The following is a 19,517-nucleotide window of genomic DNA, read 5'->3' as shown; positions in this document are numbered from 1 at the left end:
CCACACGTGGTTTTTGGGGTTTGGTAATGTTTGACCACTGCCACTCTTGCTTGACTGACGTAGGAGAGCAGCAAAGTGAAAATGAGATGATCCGTGTGTTTGTTTGTGTTTCAGGGTCATTTTTACCCGTTCCTTGTCTTACTCTGATGTTTGGGCCGGGGCTTACTAGCTTACGAGTGAGAAAAGTGCCACATTCACAGTTGTACTGTTGATTCTGTTGTTTGGTGCAAGGACCCCCGTTTTTCACTCTGTCGCTTTTCATTGTTGTTATGGGTTATGGTGTTATGGCTGGTTGCTCTTTCATCTTTCCTCTAATCTCAACATTACTTTTTCACTTGTCACTAGCTCACATTATAGTTCACTTATACGTTCACTCTAATCATACATTCCTTCACCTCGTCAGCGACGCACATCAATAGCACCACCAACGACTACAACTCGATAAACCCTCTTCAAGATAAACAACGCGAGATAGGTATCAACAAACACATCACATTCCTCACAACTTGGAATAGTCAAGATGAAGTACGCTGTTTTGACTTTGGCTGTTGCTGGATTGACTCAGGCTCAGGTGAGTATGCTTTCTCATTGGGTGCTCTATGCGGAGGGTTGTTGGATACTGTCGGTTCGGGGTTGCGACCTAGAATACTATGATGTTGGTTGTCGGGTTGGGGGCTCATAATTGGGGAATGGCGATATGCTACAATTGTGCGGAGTGTGGAGTAGTAGTCGATACGGTCAAAATTGACACTCAAAGGATGATTAGGTCTGCTAGTAAACAATGGAGACGGATAAGCTAACGTGATATTCCACAATAGTCCAACACCACCACCACCTCATCCCTCATCCCCTCCAACATCACCTCATCCTGTACCACCTTCCTTGAATCGCTAAACAGCGACGGCAATCTCTCATCATGTGTGACCCCACTCATCAACGCCACTGCTTCTTTCTCACCTACCGCCCAAACCAACTTGACCGAAGATTCGATCAACTACACCCTCGCATCCATCTGTAAGAGCAATGCAGGATGTTCCGACTCCACCATCAGAGGATGGTTGGCCAACTTCTATTCACAATGTAATGAGGAACTCACCTCTCCTACGGGGTACAACTCGGACGTCAGAGAATTATACGATATCCTCTACGTTGTCAATCCCCTCAAGGGAGCTGTATGCTCAATCAACTCCTCCAACCAGGAATACTGCGTCAACGAGATCGTAGCTTCTGAGAAGAACGCTACTTCCTCTTCTTCCTCCAACTCCACCGCCGCTGCTACGGGAATCAACAACGCCACGTTATTCTCCAACTTGGCAGCTACTGCTCAACAACTAGCCGACCCCATTGGATACGCCGCCAAGCACCTCGTAATCGAAGTATCCGTAGCTGCTTCTTCCCTTTCCAAACGATTCTTCGACAAGCGACAAGACAACGAAGCCCAGAATGTGAACATGGTAACGGTTATCAAACCCAACACAGCCACCTACAAATCTACCAACCTCCCCTTCCTCTTCCTCCAACCTTCCATGGCATCTTCAGCCCTCTGTACACCATGCACTCGAGAGGTTATGGTAGCCTATGTCCGATGGGAGACTCAAGTCCCCTATGCGTTGGGATTGAAACAATCCCCTATCCTCGGCGGTCAATCTGATTTATGGAACGCTATCAACTCCACTTGTGGAGTCCCATTCATCAACGCTATCAAATCTGAGGTTGGAGCTTTGGCACAGAACTTCTCTTCATCTGCTCAATCCACTCTTGGACTTGTGGGACAGAACGGTATTAGCGGAGTATCAGTCATGGTCGGAGCGACCTTTGTATCTGGTCTCGTTGCTCTCTTCATCTAATCTAAACCTAGTTCACTACTTTGTTTAGCTTACCATACCCCTGTATCACCCTTACCTTTTAACGAACTACATTTCTAGGACAATTCTCTTTTTATTGATTTACTTTGCTCTGTTGCTTTGATATACTATATACCCGGTTAGTAGTACGAGATATGAAATCGTTACGGTTATCTTAATGTGGTGTTGGCACACAATTACTGATCGTGTATCTTTGAGTGTTTGTGTCGGCTTAGAGTCTTCGGCGGTATTTCGTAAGCTATGGTCAGAGGATGGTCTTGATTGCAATAGCATGTTTGTGCAAAGTTGACTGAACCATATTTCTGAGGAGGGCAATGTGAGAGTGGTAGGGGAGAGGAGGGACAAAAAGGGAGCGGGGGGGGGGGGAGGAGAGGACAAGGGCCAGGGAGGGAGGAAGGAGGGAGGAGGAGAATGGAGAAGAGAAGAAACGCAGGTCGCGAGGACGAGAAGGAAGAAGAGAGGGGGAGCAAGGGCGGAAGGGGAGAGCAGGGGGGCTGGGAAGGGGGGATAAGATGAGGGAAGAGGAGAAGCGTGAGGGTAGAGGGTAGGACGAGGTCTCCGGGGGAATGGAGCAAGGAGAGAGAGAGGAGTGACAACGAAAAGGGGAAAGGCATGTGTCGTGTGTCCGATAGGCATGCCAAGAGACAGTGTGGCGATGTTAAAGTGGAGTGGGGTCTGAGGGAGAGAAGGGAGCACGATGGTTTGTGCGTACTACTGTATGGTCCAAACCTAATTCAGTCCACTCAATCTGATCGTGTCATAACCTCTTACATTTACTGCAGAGAGATGTGTATATAACTTCTATTTCCCTATACTAGAGTCAACCATCACAGTAGCCTAAATATAGTTCTGTCAAATAAGTGATACCCATATCCGTACACCCACTATCAACATGCCCCATCCCCCCCCCCTCCAAATGCAAATTGGATGAAGATTTTTAGCGGCTGATAATGTTCGAAGCCCGGGGAGTGGATATCCCTCCCCTTCTTCCTCGTGATTGAACGGACAAGTTCAATGCCTTTAGACGACTGCACAGTCCTCTATGTGTATAAAGCTTTCAACACAAATTCATGTTCATATGGAAAAGGCAAATACGCGCAGGCTTATCTTCTTATCCTGGATCATATCGTTGTTGTACACGAACTTGAATCTTATGTATGCAAATGTGTATTGGAAGATAACTTATCAGATGCACTGTATATAGTTCGTCAAGGAGTTTGCCACCCGAACATTACTGTACCACGCTCGTTCGTACGTCACCGAAGCTCTCTGCATCCAGATCGAGGATTACATATACACTGGGAAACTATGGGAGATCTATCGTGGCTCTTTGTCTATCACGACTCGTGACTCTCATCACATCCCGGTCGTCATGAAAGTGATGAGACCCAATACGTTCGATCCGATCTGGCTGGAAGATGGGGAGGAGGACGACGGTCTCGCAGCGAATTATACCTCCAATATGGATTATGTTGTGGCATCAGCTGTCAAGGCAGCCTATAACGAAGATGCCATCTATAATCAATTCGTGGAATTACAAGGGACGGTCATACCGAGATATTACGGATTATTCGTATCTCAATCTGTCAGAACCCATCCTGGCTTGGACGCGGCCAGTGAGATGTTGGAATTGAGGGTCATGCTCTTAGAAGATTTGGAGGAACAAGTCAACCCGCACGATTTCTTGGATGACGAATATTCGATGAAAGAATGGTCAGTCTCTCCACTTTTTTCTCTCGGATCTACTCTATGATACCTTGCTGACAGCCAGCGATCCTCATTCTTATAGTCAACGTATCGATCGTCTTTATGAGAAGCTTCCCAGATGAGGTCGAGTAGCGCATGGCTGTGCCAAGACTTGGCATATCCTGAGAAGACAGAACAAACCGAAAGACTCCCAAAAACATCTAGTACTCGTCGATTTTGCGGGTGCTAAGTCCCTTGAAGAGATGATACCGGGTGAGCAGGATTTGAAGCTCCGACAGGATGAAGCGATGTTAATGAGGGCTGATCGCACTTGGAGAGAGTGAGTCCGGTCAAGTTATCAGCGCATATGGAGGATCCTCAGCTGATTTATTTTGAAATCCTTCAGCGACGCGGGCAAATTACACTCTCACTGGCCCCGACCTGATGCAGATGCAAGTATATAATCGTTTTACCGCCTTTACAACCATCGTTCTTAGAGAACAGCTCAAGACGTCAATGGTTCCCCGTCTCATCGACTTATCGTATTTTTACCAATATTCATGTCTTAGCTATTTTGCCATTCTTTGTATACTAATCTATACCACTCTTTCATCTCCATGATATCTCTTCAAAATGGATGCGGTCATGGTTGTACGTAAATATCTCCTTGGAATGGAATGACGAATCGAATGAATTGCCCTTACCCTCATTCATGTTCGATGACAATAACTTGACTGATGGAATACTGCCATCTTCCTTTACAGTCAGCATACTGGCGAATGGAGATTGGTGATTCCTCAATACATCGTAAACATATCAATTGAGTCGTCGATCATGTTACATGCGCATCTTTGGAGATGGTAGGCTACCTGACAGGTCCTACAATGGGTCAAACACTCATTTCCACCTTATACCCCATTCACCTTTGGCAAAGCTCGTCTCCACAATCTTCCCATTCTGTATCGCTTCGACCTCCCTCTGCTCTTCGGGTATACCTTGAGAAGGGAACCCAAAAGCTACAAGCCTTCTTGCGGCTCTACGTGATTCTTCGCGTTGTTCCGTTGGAGACAATTTTGATCGACTATCGCCGCCCTCTTTCAGATTGTCACCTATCTCGTCCAGTGTCGATGTCGGAGTAGTGTTTTGAGAAGGGTCAAATACGATCTTCTCAACTTCTGAACAAAGTATCACCTGCCCCGTCGGACGGTCATTCAAGGATTTATGATATGCTTTTACCAGCTCGGATCGTATCCCCCTGAGATGGAGGGATTTACCATGTCCCCGGCAAGTTGATGAACAGTATTTCCTTGCGGTCGGATCGGACTTGTTTTCCCTTGCTACATGAATTATCACTGGATCAGTGAGAGTGGTGAGAAGGGGATGGGAAGGGAAGGGACTAACGGAGTAATCGTCCACATGATTGACAATACCCCTCTGGACTTGAATTGGAGGGAGGTGGAGGTGATTGCTTGGATTTCGGTCTGGTCATTATGATGCTCGTAGATGCGAGGGATCTATTTCCAAGTTTAGACAGATGACGCAGACGTCCTACTGTGAGGAGCATAAGCATAAGTCGTGTTGTGCTATGTCATGATAGTGTACCAGAATGCCTTGAATGTATGATCCTTGATGTGATGTGCAGCTCGGACAGATCGTTCTGTTTATATACTCGTATCTATCGATTGTCAGTGCAACGTCATGAGTGAGTCCTTCTGAGACCATCATCATCGGACCGGAGATTACAATGCAATTCTACGCTAATCCGCTTGAAACGGAGTTAGTTGATCCCATCGGAGATCGTAATGTGAGTTTGTAATCGTATTAGGAATTTGGGTTGAGTGTATGGCGACATTGCAGGACACGAATACGAATCTGAATCTGAATCTGAATCTGAATTCGGCTATTCGGTCCTATCTTTCTTACGAGTACCAAGTTATTTATCATCATCACCTCATGGTAAAAAAAAACAACGATGAGTCGTGTGCAAGTAGTCATAAACACATCCTCATAAGAACACACACACAAAGATTATCAAGAAGCATTCCTCAGTCATCATCAACATCATCCTACTTCCTTGGGCTCACTACTTGCGTCATACGGCACCACCCATTCGTCTTCAGCTCAATTCCTACTCTGTATAAAGGAACTCCCAAGGACGAAATAGTATAAATACAGTATCTGAACGACCAGCCGGCCGAAATTCCTCATTTCACCTCGACACCCCCCAACAACTACTCTAGAACCACTCAAAAACGCTAGAACCAAAGCATAGATAGAGTAGTACGCATACACACCATACACCATGGCTGCAAACGGGTTCAAATCACCCGCACCGGTCTTACCTGGACTGGGTCTGCATAGCTTTCATAATGATTCGTGAGTAACATTCCTTGGTTGTTTGATATCTTGGCGAGATGTCTCATCCTTTCATGTAACCCTGGACCATCACTACCAAATCATTATACACTCTGTTGTTTGACGCGAGAAAGCTGCTGACGAATTGTCATGATGCTCAATAGCCCCCCATTCGCAGGTGCAGCAACGTCCGAACATGGTGATCCAGAATACCTCTCTTTAGAATCCAGCCAAACATTACCCTTATCTTCACCTCATGACGACTCACATCTCTTACCTGAACGACATCAGCAGCATGGCTATGGTCCAACACCAACAGGGAAGACCGGTATCCACCCAACCCTCCCTCGTCTCCCATCCTCATCATCTGTACATACCATCCAACCCACTCCCAAGATAGACGCCCCAGTCCCACAGAGGATACCTATCCCCTCGACCAGCTCCACGGAAGACGACCTGTCCCTATCGTCTAGCAGATCTAGGAGGCTGGTGTCAGGCTACCTATTTGGTAATCCGCCTTCACCACTTGACCCCAAAGCCCTAGCAGAAGAAGCAGGAGGAGGAAGAGGTAGACGACCGAGTCCAGAATCTGAGGAGGGTCGATATCCATTACCCACTCCGCCCATCAAGGAAGATACGGACTCACCACCTTTATCAGAAGCTTTCAAATCTTATTCTTCCCCTAATCCCAATATCAACCAGCGTACCCTCTCTGCGCAAAGTTCAGCTGCATCCATCGAAAAGCGAACGGGGGAGATTTCCTTGAATGATTCACCAGAGTATAGACCAGCCTCCTCGACAGAAGCTACAGCTGGTACCGAGGCAAATTCGGTCGGAGTGACGAACCAGACTGGATTAGTCAAGTTGACGAATAATCCAGAACAGAATGATGGCGCCAAACAGAATCAGAATGGGAGTGGGAGTACGAGGAGGTCAAAGTCAAAAGAACCTGGACAAGGATATGATGCGTTAGATGGACTTAATGATGGCGAAGCGGATTTGGACCTGAGCGCACCGCAGGCTACGGATGGTGGGTCCGGGGCATATCTTAGAGGGGAGATGGACTATAGTTTCCCAAGGCATAGGCTGAGGAAGACGATGAAAGGTGAGTGGGCTGGGTGCTCCAGAGTCCGCTTAGGAGCTGCGTGATATGATATGTCAAGGGGCGTTGCTAATATGGGTCGTTGTTCAGATGAGAGTAAAATCCCCTTGGTCATAGGTGAGAGTCGCTGAGATCCTTGTCAGCTTCCATATACCGTAGTAAAATCATCAAGCTGATGTCAACTATACGACTTTGCAGTCGCCTGTGGTTCCTTCTCTCCTCCTACTTATCTTCACTTGAGAATGTTCGAAATGGCCAAAGATGAGATTATAGAATCTCAGACATACGAGATTATGGCAGGGTATTATTCGCCTGTGTGAGTACTTCATCTCCACATGCATGACACAGTCTACCCTCTATAGCCAATATATCGTACCCTCTCATGTGAAGGAGCTGTCATATGTATTTAGGCTAACCCTACATGCAGATCATCATACTACAAGAAATCAGGTCTCGCCCCAGCCAATCACAGAGTAAGGATGTGCGAGCTCGCTGTCGAGCACACCTCGACATGGTTGATGGTGGACCCGTGGGAAGCTGGTCAACCGGAGTATCAACGAACCGCTATAGTCTTAGATCACTTCGATGAGATGTTGAATGGCGGGAAGAATGGTGAAGGGGGAGTGGTGATGGGTGATGGCAAGAAGAGGAGATATAAGATCATGTTGCTTGCTGGTGGGGATTTAATTGAGAGTTTTGGTGAACCGGGAGTGTGGAGTGAACCTGATGTGAGTGTTTGGCAGACTTGTCTCAATTACGGATGATGGAGAGGGAGCAGAAGATATGGGAGATGTATGAGAGGAGGAGAAAGGAGGAGATGAGAGGAAAGGGAGAACGATGGAATGGGAAATATTGACTGACCATGCTATGTCGCTCAGCTGCACATCATCCTCGGTCGATTCGGTTGTCTCATCGTTGAAAGAGCCGGATCGGACGTATGGGCATTCTTGCTTTCCCATGATATACTGTATCACCACAGGTGAGTTTGTTGTCCCATCGTCAGCCGAGTAGCTGTCATTATTCAATTGATGCGAAGCTGATGTATGTGTTCGGGTTCAGACGCAATGTCATAGTGATAAAGCAGTTGATATATAACGATATATCTTCGACTAAAGTCAGATTGTTCGTCAGAAGAGGAATGAGTATAAAGTGGGTTTTGTCTTGCTTGAGTAAACGACATATACTTATTGACTCTGTCTCGATAGGTATCTCTTACCAAATAGCGTCATCCAGTATATCTACGATAATAAGCTATACAGGTTTACCGATGTCAAAGCGACGATAGGGTAGAGTGTAGACTGGACTCGAAGCTGGTGTACTGTAGACAATTATCATCTGAGGGCTCACCACCGAAACACAACCATCTGGAAATCGTCTTTCATTTCTCCATCTCTTGTCTTTCCCTAAATCTCATTTCTTTTCCCTAAATCTCATTATTACACCTTCGAAAAAGCTTTGTAATAGTACGGTCTGATTTGAACCGCAGGATACATCAACACATAATATCACTATATAGAGTCGCAGTAAAAATTGAGAGATGTAACATATATCAGAAGATATGGAAAAACTCAACAGGTCGAGATCCTAGTGACGGTCTGAGATGACCTGCTCCGTTGGGGAGACTTTTGTTACTCAGACCAAAAATGTGCTCACGAGCAGGACGAGCAGGCGGAAGAACAGCAGACTTGGACTTCAGTTGTGAGACAGGCATCGAGATATGAATATGGTTGATATGCATAATGACCCATCGTTACAATGACAACATGATTTCCCTTCCTTTCCCAGTCACCTCATCTCACTCGTGTAGAACCGTATTCCGCTACGTCGCGATGACCTCACCTGACAACGCTGAGGTCCACGTCTTCTGTCCAATCTCATACCGACAGACAAACATTGCGCCTGGTTCTTTGTCCGCCTCCACACCCTACCTAACCCATCAACTGCGAAACATCCTCAGGCGGTCTAACAGTCTGCGAAAAAGTCAACAACCTCTTAACCGCCTGAATATATTTCCTGGAGACTTCATCATTCAACACGTGGGCGATATTATCTTGCCCGATCTTCTCTCTCGCGGATCTCTCGTGGATACCCACCGAAGTCACTCCGATGGGCCATGCAGCATTCCCAATGGATAGACGGAGGTAGGCGTCGTTCGCTTTTAGGTATTGGCGGGATTGCATGTGGTGGACTAGTTCGGCTAGGAGACGGAGTACATCTGGGGGGAGGTCCTATCCGCCATTCAATATTAGTATTTTATCTTAGAATTAGCATTAGTTTTGAGGTATTGGGTATTGAGGGTATTGGATATTGGACACTGGACATTGAGTATTGGGTTTGAGGGGTAATGGCTCACTCACCCTCGATCTCAACGACTTGAAGAGCGGTTTCAGGTTCTGAGCCGACTGGACCTGCGTGGCTGCTGCCATCCTTCCTTGGGTGGACCGTCTGATCTCTTCTGGTCGGATGTCCATATATTCTTCCCATTCTTTTACTACGTTCTGTAAAGTAAATCCAAGATGATTGCCATTAGCACTCATCCGGCTGAATGCTACTTCCATAAGAGTCGATTGAACGATAACACGAGTGGGATGTACTAACCTTCAGCGCGTAGTATATCAGAGGATACAGCTTATTAGGATCAGACTTGATCAAACCCAAATCCAATATCCCCATATTCTGACCTTTCTTGACTTTCGTTTCCTTCTTTCCTCCCTCCCCCTCCCCCTCTCCTCCCTCTTCCTTCGTCCCATTCTCCCCAACTGACTCGGTATCAGCCAACTTGGACAACTTCGACCTCTCCTCACTCTGCTTATGCAATTCCCTAGCCTTCCTCTCAATCTCCTTCTTATCCAACCCACTCTCCATCTCCTCCAGGGCCTTCATAAAATCGTTCCGGCCATGTCCACCCCCACTCCCACTTTTCTCTTCCAGCAGCTCCAAAGCCCTCAGTCTCAATCGCCGATCTTTATCGGATTCGCCGAATAACCTTATGGGTTGGGCTTTCGCTCGGAGACGGCGTATACATTCTTCGGGGGAGATGTTGAAGCCTTCTTTTTCTATTGCACCTGGTTCTGGAGTACCGCGAAGGGAGGATGAGATGGATGTGGATGCTGGGGCGGGGGAGGCGGCGAGGCGGGTAAGGGATTGATGGCGGGCTTGGTCTGCCTGTAACATTTCATAGGTTATCAACTGTCTTTCTCCTTTGAGGATTTTTGTGTGAAGCTGTGAGGGAGATATGAGGTATGAGGTGTATACTTGACTCAAGCCGAGCACATCTCACTTAAACATCACCTCATTATATAGAAGTCGAGGTGTTGTTCAGGAAGAACCCCACTCACCTCCCTCTTCATCTTCTCCTGCCTCTCACTATCCCTCTTCGCCCTCTCCTCCAACCTCTTCTTCTTCGCTTCCTCCTCCTTCAACCGTTCGATATCTGCCCTTCGCATGTACTTCTTGGCTGCTCCTCCTGAACTGTCCCCCACCTCCACTTCGAGGGCTTTCCGCTTGGCTGATATTTCGGCTAGTAGACCGTCCATCGCTGCGTGTTGGTTTTGATGATATCGATTTGCGCGTAAGTGTAAGTTGTTGTGATAGCAAGTCAACTTCATTGTCGTGAACAGGTTCACTTCACGTTGAATGGACCAGCTGGGTGGCCAAATAATACGAGTACGAGGTAAATTGCCACAATGGGTAATATTCTCTTATTCGGTACGTCACTTTAACAGTACTTAGACGGTGAGTATCGTCAACACACACTGATGACTATCCATCCATCTTCTTGACTCATACTACTGCTCACATCACAATCGCAGAGACCAGTAGATAGATAGTCATAGAGTCATCGAGATCGATCACAATGGCCAAAGGTCAGTCCAACTCTCCCTTCCCCCCTAATCCCGGTAGATTTTGGAATGGTCGCACGAGCATCTGTCTGCTTAGCCCGTCTAGCAGGTCACTGTTCCCACAAAACGGCAGGAAGAGAGACCACTGCTACAAACCCTTGGTCATCACAAGATAGAATAGCATGAGCTGACTCTGTGCTCAAACTGCAGTACCAAGAAGTTTCAGACTCTTATCGGAGCTTGAGCATGGAGAGAAAGGTATCGGAGATGGATCGTGCTCTTATGGGCTGAAGGTGAGCCCTCTGATTCCATCACATCTATGATGCATGGTAGTCCACAAGCTCTTAAACGCAGTAAACAAGATAAGCTGTTATATGCTGACGAGACTATTTTCAAACATTGTAGGACTCTGACGATATCGCCATGTACGAATGGAATGGTACCATCCTTGGACCTCCTCATTCAGCTTATGAGAATAGGATTTTCAGCTTGAGCATTTATTGTGGTGATAAATACCCTGGTAAGTTGCTCATATCCGTCTCATTACCGCTGCATATACAGTTTGACTGATCTCTGTTCTTGCTTCGTGCTAGACGTCCCTCCTTTGGTGAAATTCGAAAGTAAGATCACCCTTCCATGTGTCGACCAACAAGGTTTTGTGAGTTTCCATATATATATGAGCCTATATCTCAAGCAGATCTGTCATACATCGTGCAATACCTCTCCACAGATCTCTACCTGAATATAGACTGAACTCCTTGAGTTCGTTCCAGGTAAATTTCTCCCGAATCCCTTCTATCTCAAACTGGAAACGAGACTTTACCCTTGAGACTGTATTGGTAGAATTGCGACGGTGAGTCTGTCTCCCCTCTCCCCCCTTGCAGATCTGTTGGCTCCATATCTATCACTCTTCATACTGATTTGCGTCTGTCCGCTCAGAGACATGGCCGCCCCATCCAACCGAAAGACCCCTCAACCACCCGAAGGAGCTGAATTCCCCCCTGCCGACCTTGAGACGATCGCTAAACAGCGAAATCTCTAAACGTTCCCATTGCCGCATACCCAGCCAACTCCGGTATCTTTATCATCGATAGTGTGAGACGAAGTGTCGGTAGGAGTTGAAGGTAGTAGGAGTAGAGTGGTACGTGAGTAGCAGAGGTCTGATCACGATATATAAGGTAGAAGCTTTCTGTTTTCCTTTTCCCCACATGTTTGAGAAGGATACACACATCATGTTCATGCAGTTCATATACCTATTCGAGAATACTAACCTACTCTGACTTCGACTGATTCGATTCAGCGATCATTATGTGGGACCGACAATCGACGCACAGCCACAAACAGATCCGAGCGTAGAGCACGTTGCTATCCCTTTCACCGATCTTACCGCTTTTCTTTTCAGAGCTACCAGGTGGTTGATATGGGAAGAACGTACAAGACTGAAGAGTGTTTGAAGGTGGAGATGAATACTTACGTTCCTTCCTTCGCACTGGGTCACCCCCGCTAGTAGATATTCCATTGTTTTCGGTACGATATACACCGCACCGCAACATGAAACGAAGTCTCCTTTCACTCAACTCAATCCTTCAGTGTGTATTGTGTATCTCAACACATCTGATGGTTTCATCCTTTGTTCTGCTTTCAGCTTATCGATCCTTTTGGATGAAGCATAAAATTCCATTACGCATCGGAATATAACGTCGATATCGGCTAGTAATGGGAAGGGAAGAAGGAGGGGCAAGGAAGGATTGGACGAAACGCCATTACAGATGCGGATTCTCCTGTTATACTGACACACCTATAATGCCAACTTCTTGCCCGGGGTAAACTAACTTGAAGCGGTCGATTGTTAGATTAGATATCATGGGAAAAGCAAAAGGACGATTGAGGAAGTGAAAAGATCCAGAACTTCGAAATGGAACATAACAGTACCATCAATCAATTATGATGTACAGCACCTAGATGAGGATTGATCGAAATTACAAAGTTATATATCTGCTCGACAACCATTCCAAGGAACAATAGACCCACTCAAGACCCTTTCTGCCATCTTTTCAAGAGCACTCCTCCCCTCTTTGTCATCTATTGTTACTGGTGAACAATAAGACTTTTCGCCAACCTCCCATATCGCCTCTTCTTTCGTCAACCGGGTTTGACAAAGATAAAAACAACCCATCACCCAGGATAAAACCTTATATTCGATCAACACACACCACTCCCTAGTCTTGTGCCTTCCCTTCCCACCATACGCAATCCGCAAGATGCCCTCAGCAATCTCACTATCAACATCGATCATACCAGATTTCAAGGAAATCCGATCCCGATCATTTTCCCTACCCAAATCGCCCAAAGCTGCCAAGAGGTTTTTTGGTAAATCGGAAGACTCGCCACCTGTCCCACCCTTACCTTCAGCGACCACTACCCCACACCACCAGCATACACCTTCATCTTCCTCCATCTCTTCTACGGCCAGCATAGGATTCTCAGGAGCCACGGTTGTGCGAACCCCCCAAGAGGCTTTGGAAGGTATAAAATCACTCACTCCGCCTGTCTTACCCCAATTACCTATCGCTCATACCTACTCTAGCCCAAATGGCCGAAAGCCGCCTATATACTTATATACACATACCAATTCCCTTGATAGGGGTCGTGCGAATGGGACCGTCAATGGCTTTCAAAGTACGACTGGTGGATTACCCAAAATACATAGATCTCAAAGTGCGACTGAAGAGCTTCGATCGCCAATCTCATCTTCGTCTCCTGCTACGCCCGCTACTGCTCCGCCATGCAGAGGAGGTATAATAGGTGTGAAGGGAGTGCTGAAATCGCCAAGTCATGATTATCTCAGAGGAAACGATGTGTCCGCTGATAAGTGGGCGAGGGAGGTGCTGGGCAGTATAAGGATAAGTACGGATAATCACAACGATGCTTTGGGGATTATATCAGATCTGACGGGTAAAATGGACATGGATCTGGGAGAAGGGGAAGAGCTGAATTCGTTCATTAACTCTTACGGTACCAAACTCGATTCCTTCCAACCTACCCCTTCTTCCCTCGGACCCGGACCTGGCCCAGTACCTCCCTCAGCAGTATCGACGACGAGTCTGACATCTGTCCAGACGTTCGGGCATGACGAAAGATTCAAGGGATATCAACCTTCCATCGTATCTACTTCGGATAACGGTACCGCCACTGCGTCGCAGGGATACACGGAAGATCAATATAAACCTTACTCTCAGCCTGGCTCATCAACTACTAATAACAGTATGTTGATGTTGGACGAGGGAGCATATCCACCGAGATCGACATCGACATTACAGCATCTGGAAGAAGTCAAATTCACCCCTTACCCTCCACCCTCAGGCTCTATCATCTCGTCGACAACAAAGGAAGAAGACGAGTACGATGATGTCGAGTATGATCCATTCAAGAAGATCGATCATTATCCCTCTTCTACTAGATCTTCGTCTTCCCGCTCATCATCTTCTACTTCAACCACCAAGAGGCAACGTACCAACCTGCCGATACAGGCGCCAACACCTGTACCATTCACCACGCCCACATATCCCAAAGCCAACCCCGTCGAAAGTACCTATTCACCTCGATCGAAACCTAAACAACTCGTCAAAGTAGAAGAAGATAAATCCTTCCTTATGGCACTGCCCACAAGGGATTTTACCAGATCACCTTCGACTCATTCGATGCATCCTCCCAGCCCTACTCCTACCCCAGTATCCGCCACCTCCAAGAACTCCCCAGCTCAATCTCATGGACATATGAGATGCCCCTCGACTCCATCACCTTTACCTTCCTCCTCGTCCATGCAACGAACAATCATTCAAACTCATACTCGAAGTCCATCTTCCCCCGCTGAATTCTCTCCATCGCCTTTATCCCCTTCACCCAATGCGCCCATCCAGAGACTCCGCAGACCATCATTACTTTCTAATCGAAGTACTGTCCGCCCCACCCCTCCCGCAAGGACCACCCTCAACCAAAGACGGTACAGTGCCATCCAGACTCCCTTCCACGCTACGATCCTTGAAGACAAAGTCCGGGTCCTACCAGATGGTCAAGATGATCTGGTATTGCTCAACTTCGAGTTTGCCTATTCGCTGGACGATAAGCCGATTAATGAAAAGGTCATCTTGCCTATTGAAGTTATACGACAACAGGGTCAGAGTAAGCTGTTGGATTGGATTGAAAGGTACTTATCTAGAGTTAGTGGAAATAGCAAGAAGGTGATTTCGACGGTGACTACTATACCTGAGATGACGGATGGGGAGAGTGCGGAGGAGAGTGATCTCGAGAGCGATAATGGGTTGACTGCGTTGTTGAGGTGAGTGATCATTCTTGCTAATACCCTATAGCCAATCACCCTGCTCTACACTACATCGTTCCTTTGTCCTACTCCTAAAGGATAATCCAGCTGATGATCGAGATGCAGAGACGAATACCTCAACTCTTTCCTCCTCCCCGACCCGCCCTCAACAGCTACCAGTCTGACCACACCGAACCCCAACCCCACTCCATCGACTCTAGAGCTCGAACCATCCTCGCCCTCAGCTATGAACATAAAATCCCCTCTACCTCCTGATCTCCCCCTTCCTCCTACTCCAGCATCAACCCTCAACGTCCTGGACGACCTCCCCACCCGACCTTCCTCTGGGGATTCGCAGAAGCGAGAAAAAGAGGGGTGGAAGCGTGGAGTTACACCTAGGCAATACGAACAGCTCCAGAGTATCTACCCTACCCCTCTATCCTCTTTGGCACCTACCTCCCAGGACGACGACGATACCCCTGGGGAAGGGAATGGTCATCCAGAAATGGCAGAGGTGGAGGTGGATGAAGTGGTAAAGCGTGAACTCGATAGGGACGATAAAACTAGTTGGATGCCTCCTAAAACTCCTCCACTGAGTATCAGACGACACTCGAAATCGCATTTACCCCCTACACCAACATCCACCATTCCGCTCAAGCCCTTACAGGAGCGAGAAGAGGAACAAGGGAAGTTGAGGGAGTTGAGGATATTCCTAACTCGCGAAGCAGGGGCGTGGCATCGGATCGCACATAGACTCTTATCGGGCAGATGGGGGGATATGAGGGATGAGATATACAGACAGAGGGTGATAGATGAGTTGGATTGGGTGGGGTTGATACCACTTAGAGAAGAGTTGGCACATCGTGATCAGAGTCAAGATATTGTGTCCCCTCTGGAGGTAACTGGGAGTTTACCGCCGGTTAGTATAGGTGGGATCATTTCGAACAAATTCACATCTTCCACTGAACCCACTTCTACGCAAAAGGCATTGCATTCCGCTGGCTTCATAGGATTTACACCGCTCAGTGGTAATTCCTCGCCTTTGAGTATGGGAGGGGTTGGAGGCGGAAAGAAGATCCAAAGAAGTAGTTCGTCAACTTCGCTCATGATGCTCCGGTCGAAGGGGAGCAGAGTTAGTGGAGTTAGTAGAGGTGGGTCAGGGTATATATGATTGGTTGTATATATCTTGTATCGTACATTCCAAAAAAGAGTGTATAGCTTTATAGATCAGTACGTTTGTTCGTAAAGGTACAAACTCATTCCATTATGCATTGTAAGAATATCAACTGTACTACATTGGATTTGGATATTTGCATGCAAGACCACTTCTCCACCTTGAAATGTTGTTTGTACAGTTTGTCTCATTGATTATTTTGTTGATAACGTTGATCATTTCTTGGCATCTTGACCCAAACCAGAAGCGCTATTATCGACAAGAGTTTCTTATAGTCAGCTTCATGATTTTTCATTTTTCTTCAGGGATACGATGAGAGATTGATACTTGCTGGTTGGTAGCTACTTGAATTGCCCTTGCCATGGTTGATCTGACTCTACCGTCTTCTAGAGTCAGGAGACCCGCGATGGTGCATCCTCCGGGGGCTGTGGAACGAGAAAAAGAAACGTCAGATATCTAGCTGACAGCACAATGGCACGGGTAAATGATCGTTGAGGGTCGGAACACGACTCACTAGTCACACTATCTTTCAACTGAGCAGGATGCAATCCAGCGTAAAGCGCCATCCTACCTGTACCTTGTAATGCTATCACCCATGAACCGTCAACATCAGCTGCCCCGCCAAGACTGTCTATGAAGATTCGCTGTGTTATTGACTCACTCTGAGCAGCCAACTCCAGCGCTTCCACCCTTGGCAGACCCATCATAACCCCACCGTCAGTCATAGCTTCCAACACTAGCGCGACAAACGCAGGTCCCGATCCAGCCAGGGCAGTACACGCGTCGAAATACTTCTCTTCGAGGAATCTACATCGTCCGCAGGAGGTGAAGATGTTCAAGATGAGGGTACGTGATAAGGCGTCGGAGAGAGGGGTGACCACTGTCATACCTTCTCTTATCTACCATTGAGAGATACACAATGTATCAGCCGTCTGATTGACATGCAGCGCACACATTCCAAACCTGCATCGATTGATTTGTGTTGGAAGGACAGCAGAAAGGGGAAGAGAGGAGTGTATGCCCCTCACCTTGCAAGGGGTGTTAGGCATAGCTCTGACCACTTTGGTAGATTCCGGAACCCATGAGACGAGTTGAGAGATGGTCACACCTGCACAGATGGAGATGACAAGTTTCCCTTTGATAGCTTCTGCCATGCCTTCTTCCAGGAGGATGGACTTGGCGATGTTGGGTTTTGAGCTATGTCAAGTAGATGTAATCAGTCTCAACCCCGCTTTATCACTACTGTCTCCATCTTGCATACTGCCATACCATCTCAGAGGTAGTAAGTACTGATCACTGACCAGACCAACACCACATCCGCCTCTCTGACAACCTCGACATTCCCCTGCCCAGCTCTAACCTCAACTTCGCTCCCGAACCTGCCCATCCCTTCGAAAGTCTTCTTCAGCTTTCTACCCGTCTCCTCCCTTCCTACCGTGGCGATAAACTTGGAAGGCAGCGATTCCTCGGGAGCATCAAGGAATTGACTGGCGGTCGGAGTGGATATTCCTGAGGGAGGCTCGGTATCTCCTGAGTGGGGTTTCTGGGTTATGGAGGATGATAATCTTGCTTCGAGGGAGGAGAGAACACCTGAGAGGATGGCTACTCCCATTGTACCGCATCCTGTCAAATGTCTTTGGTCAGTTCATATATCTGCAGAAGAGGTGGGCTGAACATACCTAGGACAGCTAGTGTGTAACCCATTTTTGAGTATTTTCAAGTTGGTTGATTAGATAAGCTCGGGAAGCGATTTGAGAATGCGTTTGAAGTCGGCGTTGTTCTGGTTGATTAGACAGACAACGAAAGGAGATGTTTGATGGACTGGCTATGAGTGTATGGTATGATTCAGATGACAAGATGAACAATGTATTATGACAGATAACAAAGTGATACGACTTTGGTTGGTGCATGTTATCTATAAATTCGAGATCTACCTCCGACTCGTTCGCTTAAATCACCTTGCGTTATTTTCCCGGTCCGAACGTAATTTCAGATCCTCCTCCTCCTCTTCATCATCATCATCATCTCCTTCGATCTATCAACCAGTCTTCGTACCTCGACAACTCCGCACAAGAAGATCCAACCGACTTCGAACAAAAACGAGAAGGCATAAGTAAGGCAAAGCCGATGAAAAGATGTCTTCCGAGGTAATCGCGAAACCACCTTCAAGGGATGCGAGCGAGAAGGAGCAAGAGGTGAGTAACATTTCTCCTTTCTCTTTCCAACCTCTCCGACTAGACCCCGAAATGTACTGCATACTTCAAAAACAATATCATAGACTAATCTCAATGATATCCGCGATGCATAGTCATACCCCCCAATCGTCCCCGGCGCGTCCCTCCTCCTAGCTCTGCGCCTCGCCAACCGCCCAATCCTCCTAATCGGCGGAGGCGTCGTAGCTTCCCAAAGGCTCTACTTCCTCCTCGAATCCTCAGCACACATCACCATAATCTCCCCTGGTCCCCTCCATCCCTCAATCCAATATCGTATTGATGATCCCGCCACCTCCCCCCAGATCACATGGCTCAATCGCCCATATCTCGGTAGACAGGATGAAGTGAAAGTGAAAGACTATGATCTGGTGATGACTGCCATAGACGATAATGATCTCTCCAAGGAGACGTGCGAACTATGTAGAGAAGAAAAAGTCATGGTAAATGTTGCGGACATACCACCGCAGTGCGATTTCTATTTCGGTGCTCAACTACGTAAAGGCCCGTTACAAATCTTGATTTCTACTGGAGGACTCGGTCCAAGATCAGGAGCGATGATTAGGGATCTGATACTCCGGGTTTTACCGAGTGATATAGAAGATTCAATCAAGGGGATTGGAGCACTTAGGGCCGATCTGAGAAAGAGAGCACCGGGAGTGGGAGGGCAATTGGGCCAGGAGAGGATGGATTGGATGAAAGATACGAGCGATACGTGGGGATTGGACTTGATGAGGAGGTTTAACGATGAGGAACTGAGGAAGGAGATTCTAGATAAAGGTTGGGAGAGTAGGAAGATCATTGGACCGAATGATTTGAGTGGGGTTGCTTCAACGTGGACGCAGAGGATATGGAGTATGGTCGGACAACGAGATTGGACGGTGGGTATGGGTGGATTCGGTCTGGGTGTAGCGGTCACTTCGCTAGGTGTCATGATCTTACAACGACAAGGCAGGTTATAA

General features: G+C 47.2%; 9 protein-coding genes across 9 annotated transcripts; 6 read left to right on the top strand and 3 right to left on the bottom strand.

The window, feature by feature from the left end:
• Positions 1 to 520: 520 nt before the first annotated feature.
• Positions 521 to 1,847, top strand: I302_101420 (uncharacterized protein; the record flags this gene model as incomplete). Its single annotated transcript, XM_019186806.1, has 2 exons — positions 521 to 571; positions 819 to 1,847. The coding sequence occupies 2 exons, from the start codon at positions 521 to 523 to the stop codon at positions 1,845 to 1,847; spliced, it is 1,080 nt and encodes a 359-aa protein (XP_019049684.1).
• A 1,390-nt stretch (positions 1,848 to 3,237) lies between these two features.
• I302_101419 (uncharacterized protein) lies at positions 3,238 to 3,694 on the top strand (the record flags this gene model as incomplete). The annotated part of the gene is made up of 2 exons (XM_019186805.1): positions 3,238 to 3,578; positions 3,655 to 3,694. 2 exons carry the CDS (start codon positions 3,238 to 3,240, stop codon positions 3,692 to 3,694), a joined length of 381 nt encoding a protein of 126 aa, XP_019049683.1.
• Positions 3,695 to 4,448: 754 nt separating this feature from the next.
• Positions 4,449 to 5,040, bottom strand: I302_101418 (uncharacterized protein; the record flags this gene model as incomplete). Its single annotated transcript, XM_019186804.1, has 2 exons — positions 4,449 to 4,888; positions 4,953 to 5,040. The coding sequence occupies 2 exons, from the start codon at positions 5,038 to 5,040 to the stop codon at positions 4,449 to 4,451; spliced, it is 528 nt and encodes a 175-aa protein (XP_019049682.1).
• An 813-nt stretch (positions 5,041 to 5,853) lies between these two features.
• On the top strand, positions 5,854 to 8,298 carry I302_101417 (nicotinate (nicotinamide) nucleotide adenylyltransferase; the record flags this gene model as incomplete). Its single annotated transcript, XM_019186803.1, has 8 exons — positions 5,854 to 5,927; positions 6,071 to 7,011; positions 7,099 to 7,125; positions 7,207 to 7,324; positions 7,436 to 7,736; positions 7,887 to 7,987; positions 8,068 to 8,157; positions 8,214 to 8,298. 8 exons carry the CDS (start codon positions 5,854 to 5,856, stop codon positions 8,296 to 8,298), a joined length of 1,737 nt encoding a protein of 578 aa, XP_019049681.1.
• A 638-nt stretch (positions 8,299 to 8,936) lies between these two features.
• On the bottom strand, positions 8,937 to 10,544 carry I302_101416 (uncharacterized protein; the record flags this gene model as incomplete). Its single annotated transcript, XM_019186802.1, has 4 exons — positions 8,937 to 9,236; positions 9,366 to 9,506; positions 9,607 to 10,173; positions 10,347 to 10,544. The coding sequence occupies 4 exons, from the start codon at positions 10,542 to 10,544 to the stop codon at positions 8,937 to 8,939; spliced, it is 1,206 nt and encodes a 401-aa protein (XP_019049680.1).
• Positions 10,545 to 10,864: 320 nt separating this feature from the next.
• I302_101415 (uncharacterized protein) lies at positions 10,865 to 11,892 on the top strand (the record flags this gene model as incomplete). Its single annotated transcript, XM_019186801.1, has 6 exons — positions 10,865 to 10,874; positions 11,061 to 11,143; positions 11,256 to 11,370; positions 11,444 to 11,508; positions 11,624 to 11,703; positions 11,790 to 11,892. The coding sequence occupies 6 exons, from the start codon at positions 10,865 to 10,867 to the stop codon at positions 11,890 to 11,892; spliced, it is 456 nt and encodes a 151-aa protein (XP_019049679.1).
• Positions 11,893 to 13,111: 1,219 nt separating this feature from the next.
• I302_101414 (uncharacterized protein) lies at positions 13,112 to 16,342 on the top strand (the record flags this gene model as incomplete). Its single annotated transcript, XM_019186800.1, has 2 exons — positions 13,112 to 15,189; positions 15,298 to 16,342. The coding sequence occupies 2 exons, from the start codon at positions 13,112 to 13,114 to the stop codon at positions 16,340 to 16,342; spliced, it is 3,123 nt and encodes a 1,040-aa protein (XP_019049678.1).
• Positions 16,343 to 16,560: 218 nt separating this feature from the next.
• On the bottom strand, positions 16,561 to 18,049 carry I302_101413 (pyrroline-5-carboxylate reductase; the record flags this gene model as incomplete). Its single annotated transcript, XM_019186799.2, has 7 exons — positions 16,561 to 16,594; positions 16,677 to 16,770; positions 16,860 to 16,931; positions 17,007 to 17,244; positions 17,374 to 17,542; positions 17,647 to 17,968; positions 18,025 to 18,049. 7 exons carry the CDS (start codon positions 18,047 to 18,049, stop codon positions 16,561 to 16,563), a joined length of 954 nt encoding a protein of 317 aa, XP_019049677.2.
• A 431-nt stretch (positions 18,050 to 18,480) lies between these two features.
• On the top strand, positions 18,481 to 19,517 carry I302_101412 (uncharacterized protein; the record flags this gene model as incomplete). Its single annotated transcript, XM_019186798.1, has 2 exons — positions 18,481 to 18,540; positions 18,654 to 19,517. The coding sequence occupies 2 exons, from the start codon at positions 18,481 to 18,483 to the stop codon at positions 19,515 to 19,517; spliced, it is 924 nt and encodes a 307-aa protein (XP_019049676.1).

The sequence above is a fragment of the Kwoniella bestiolae genome, chromosome 1, assembly GCF_000512585.2.
Source record: "Kwoniella bestiolae CBS 10118 chromosome 1, complete sequence".
NCBI lineage: Eukaryota > Fungi > Basidiomycota > Tremellomycetes > Tremellales > Cryptococcaceae > Kwoniella > Kwoniella bestiolae.
Note: the sequence above shows the minus strand (reverse complement) of the source record. Positions and strands in the feature narration are given on the sequence as shown.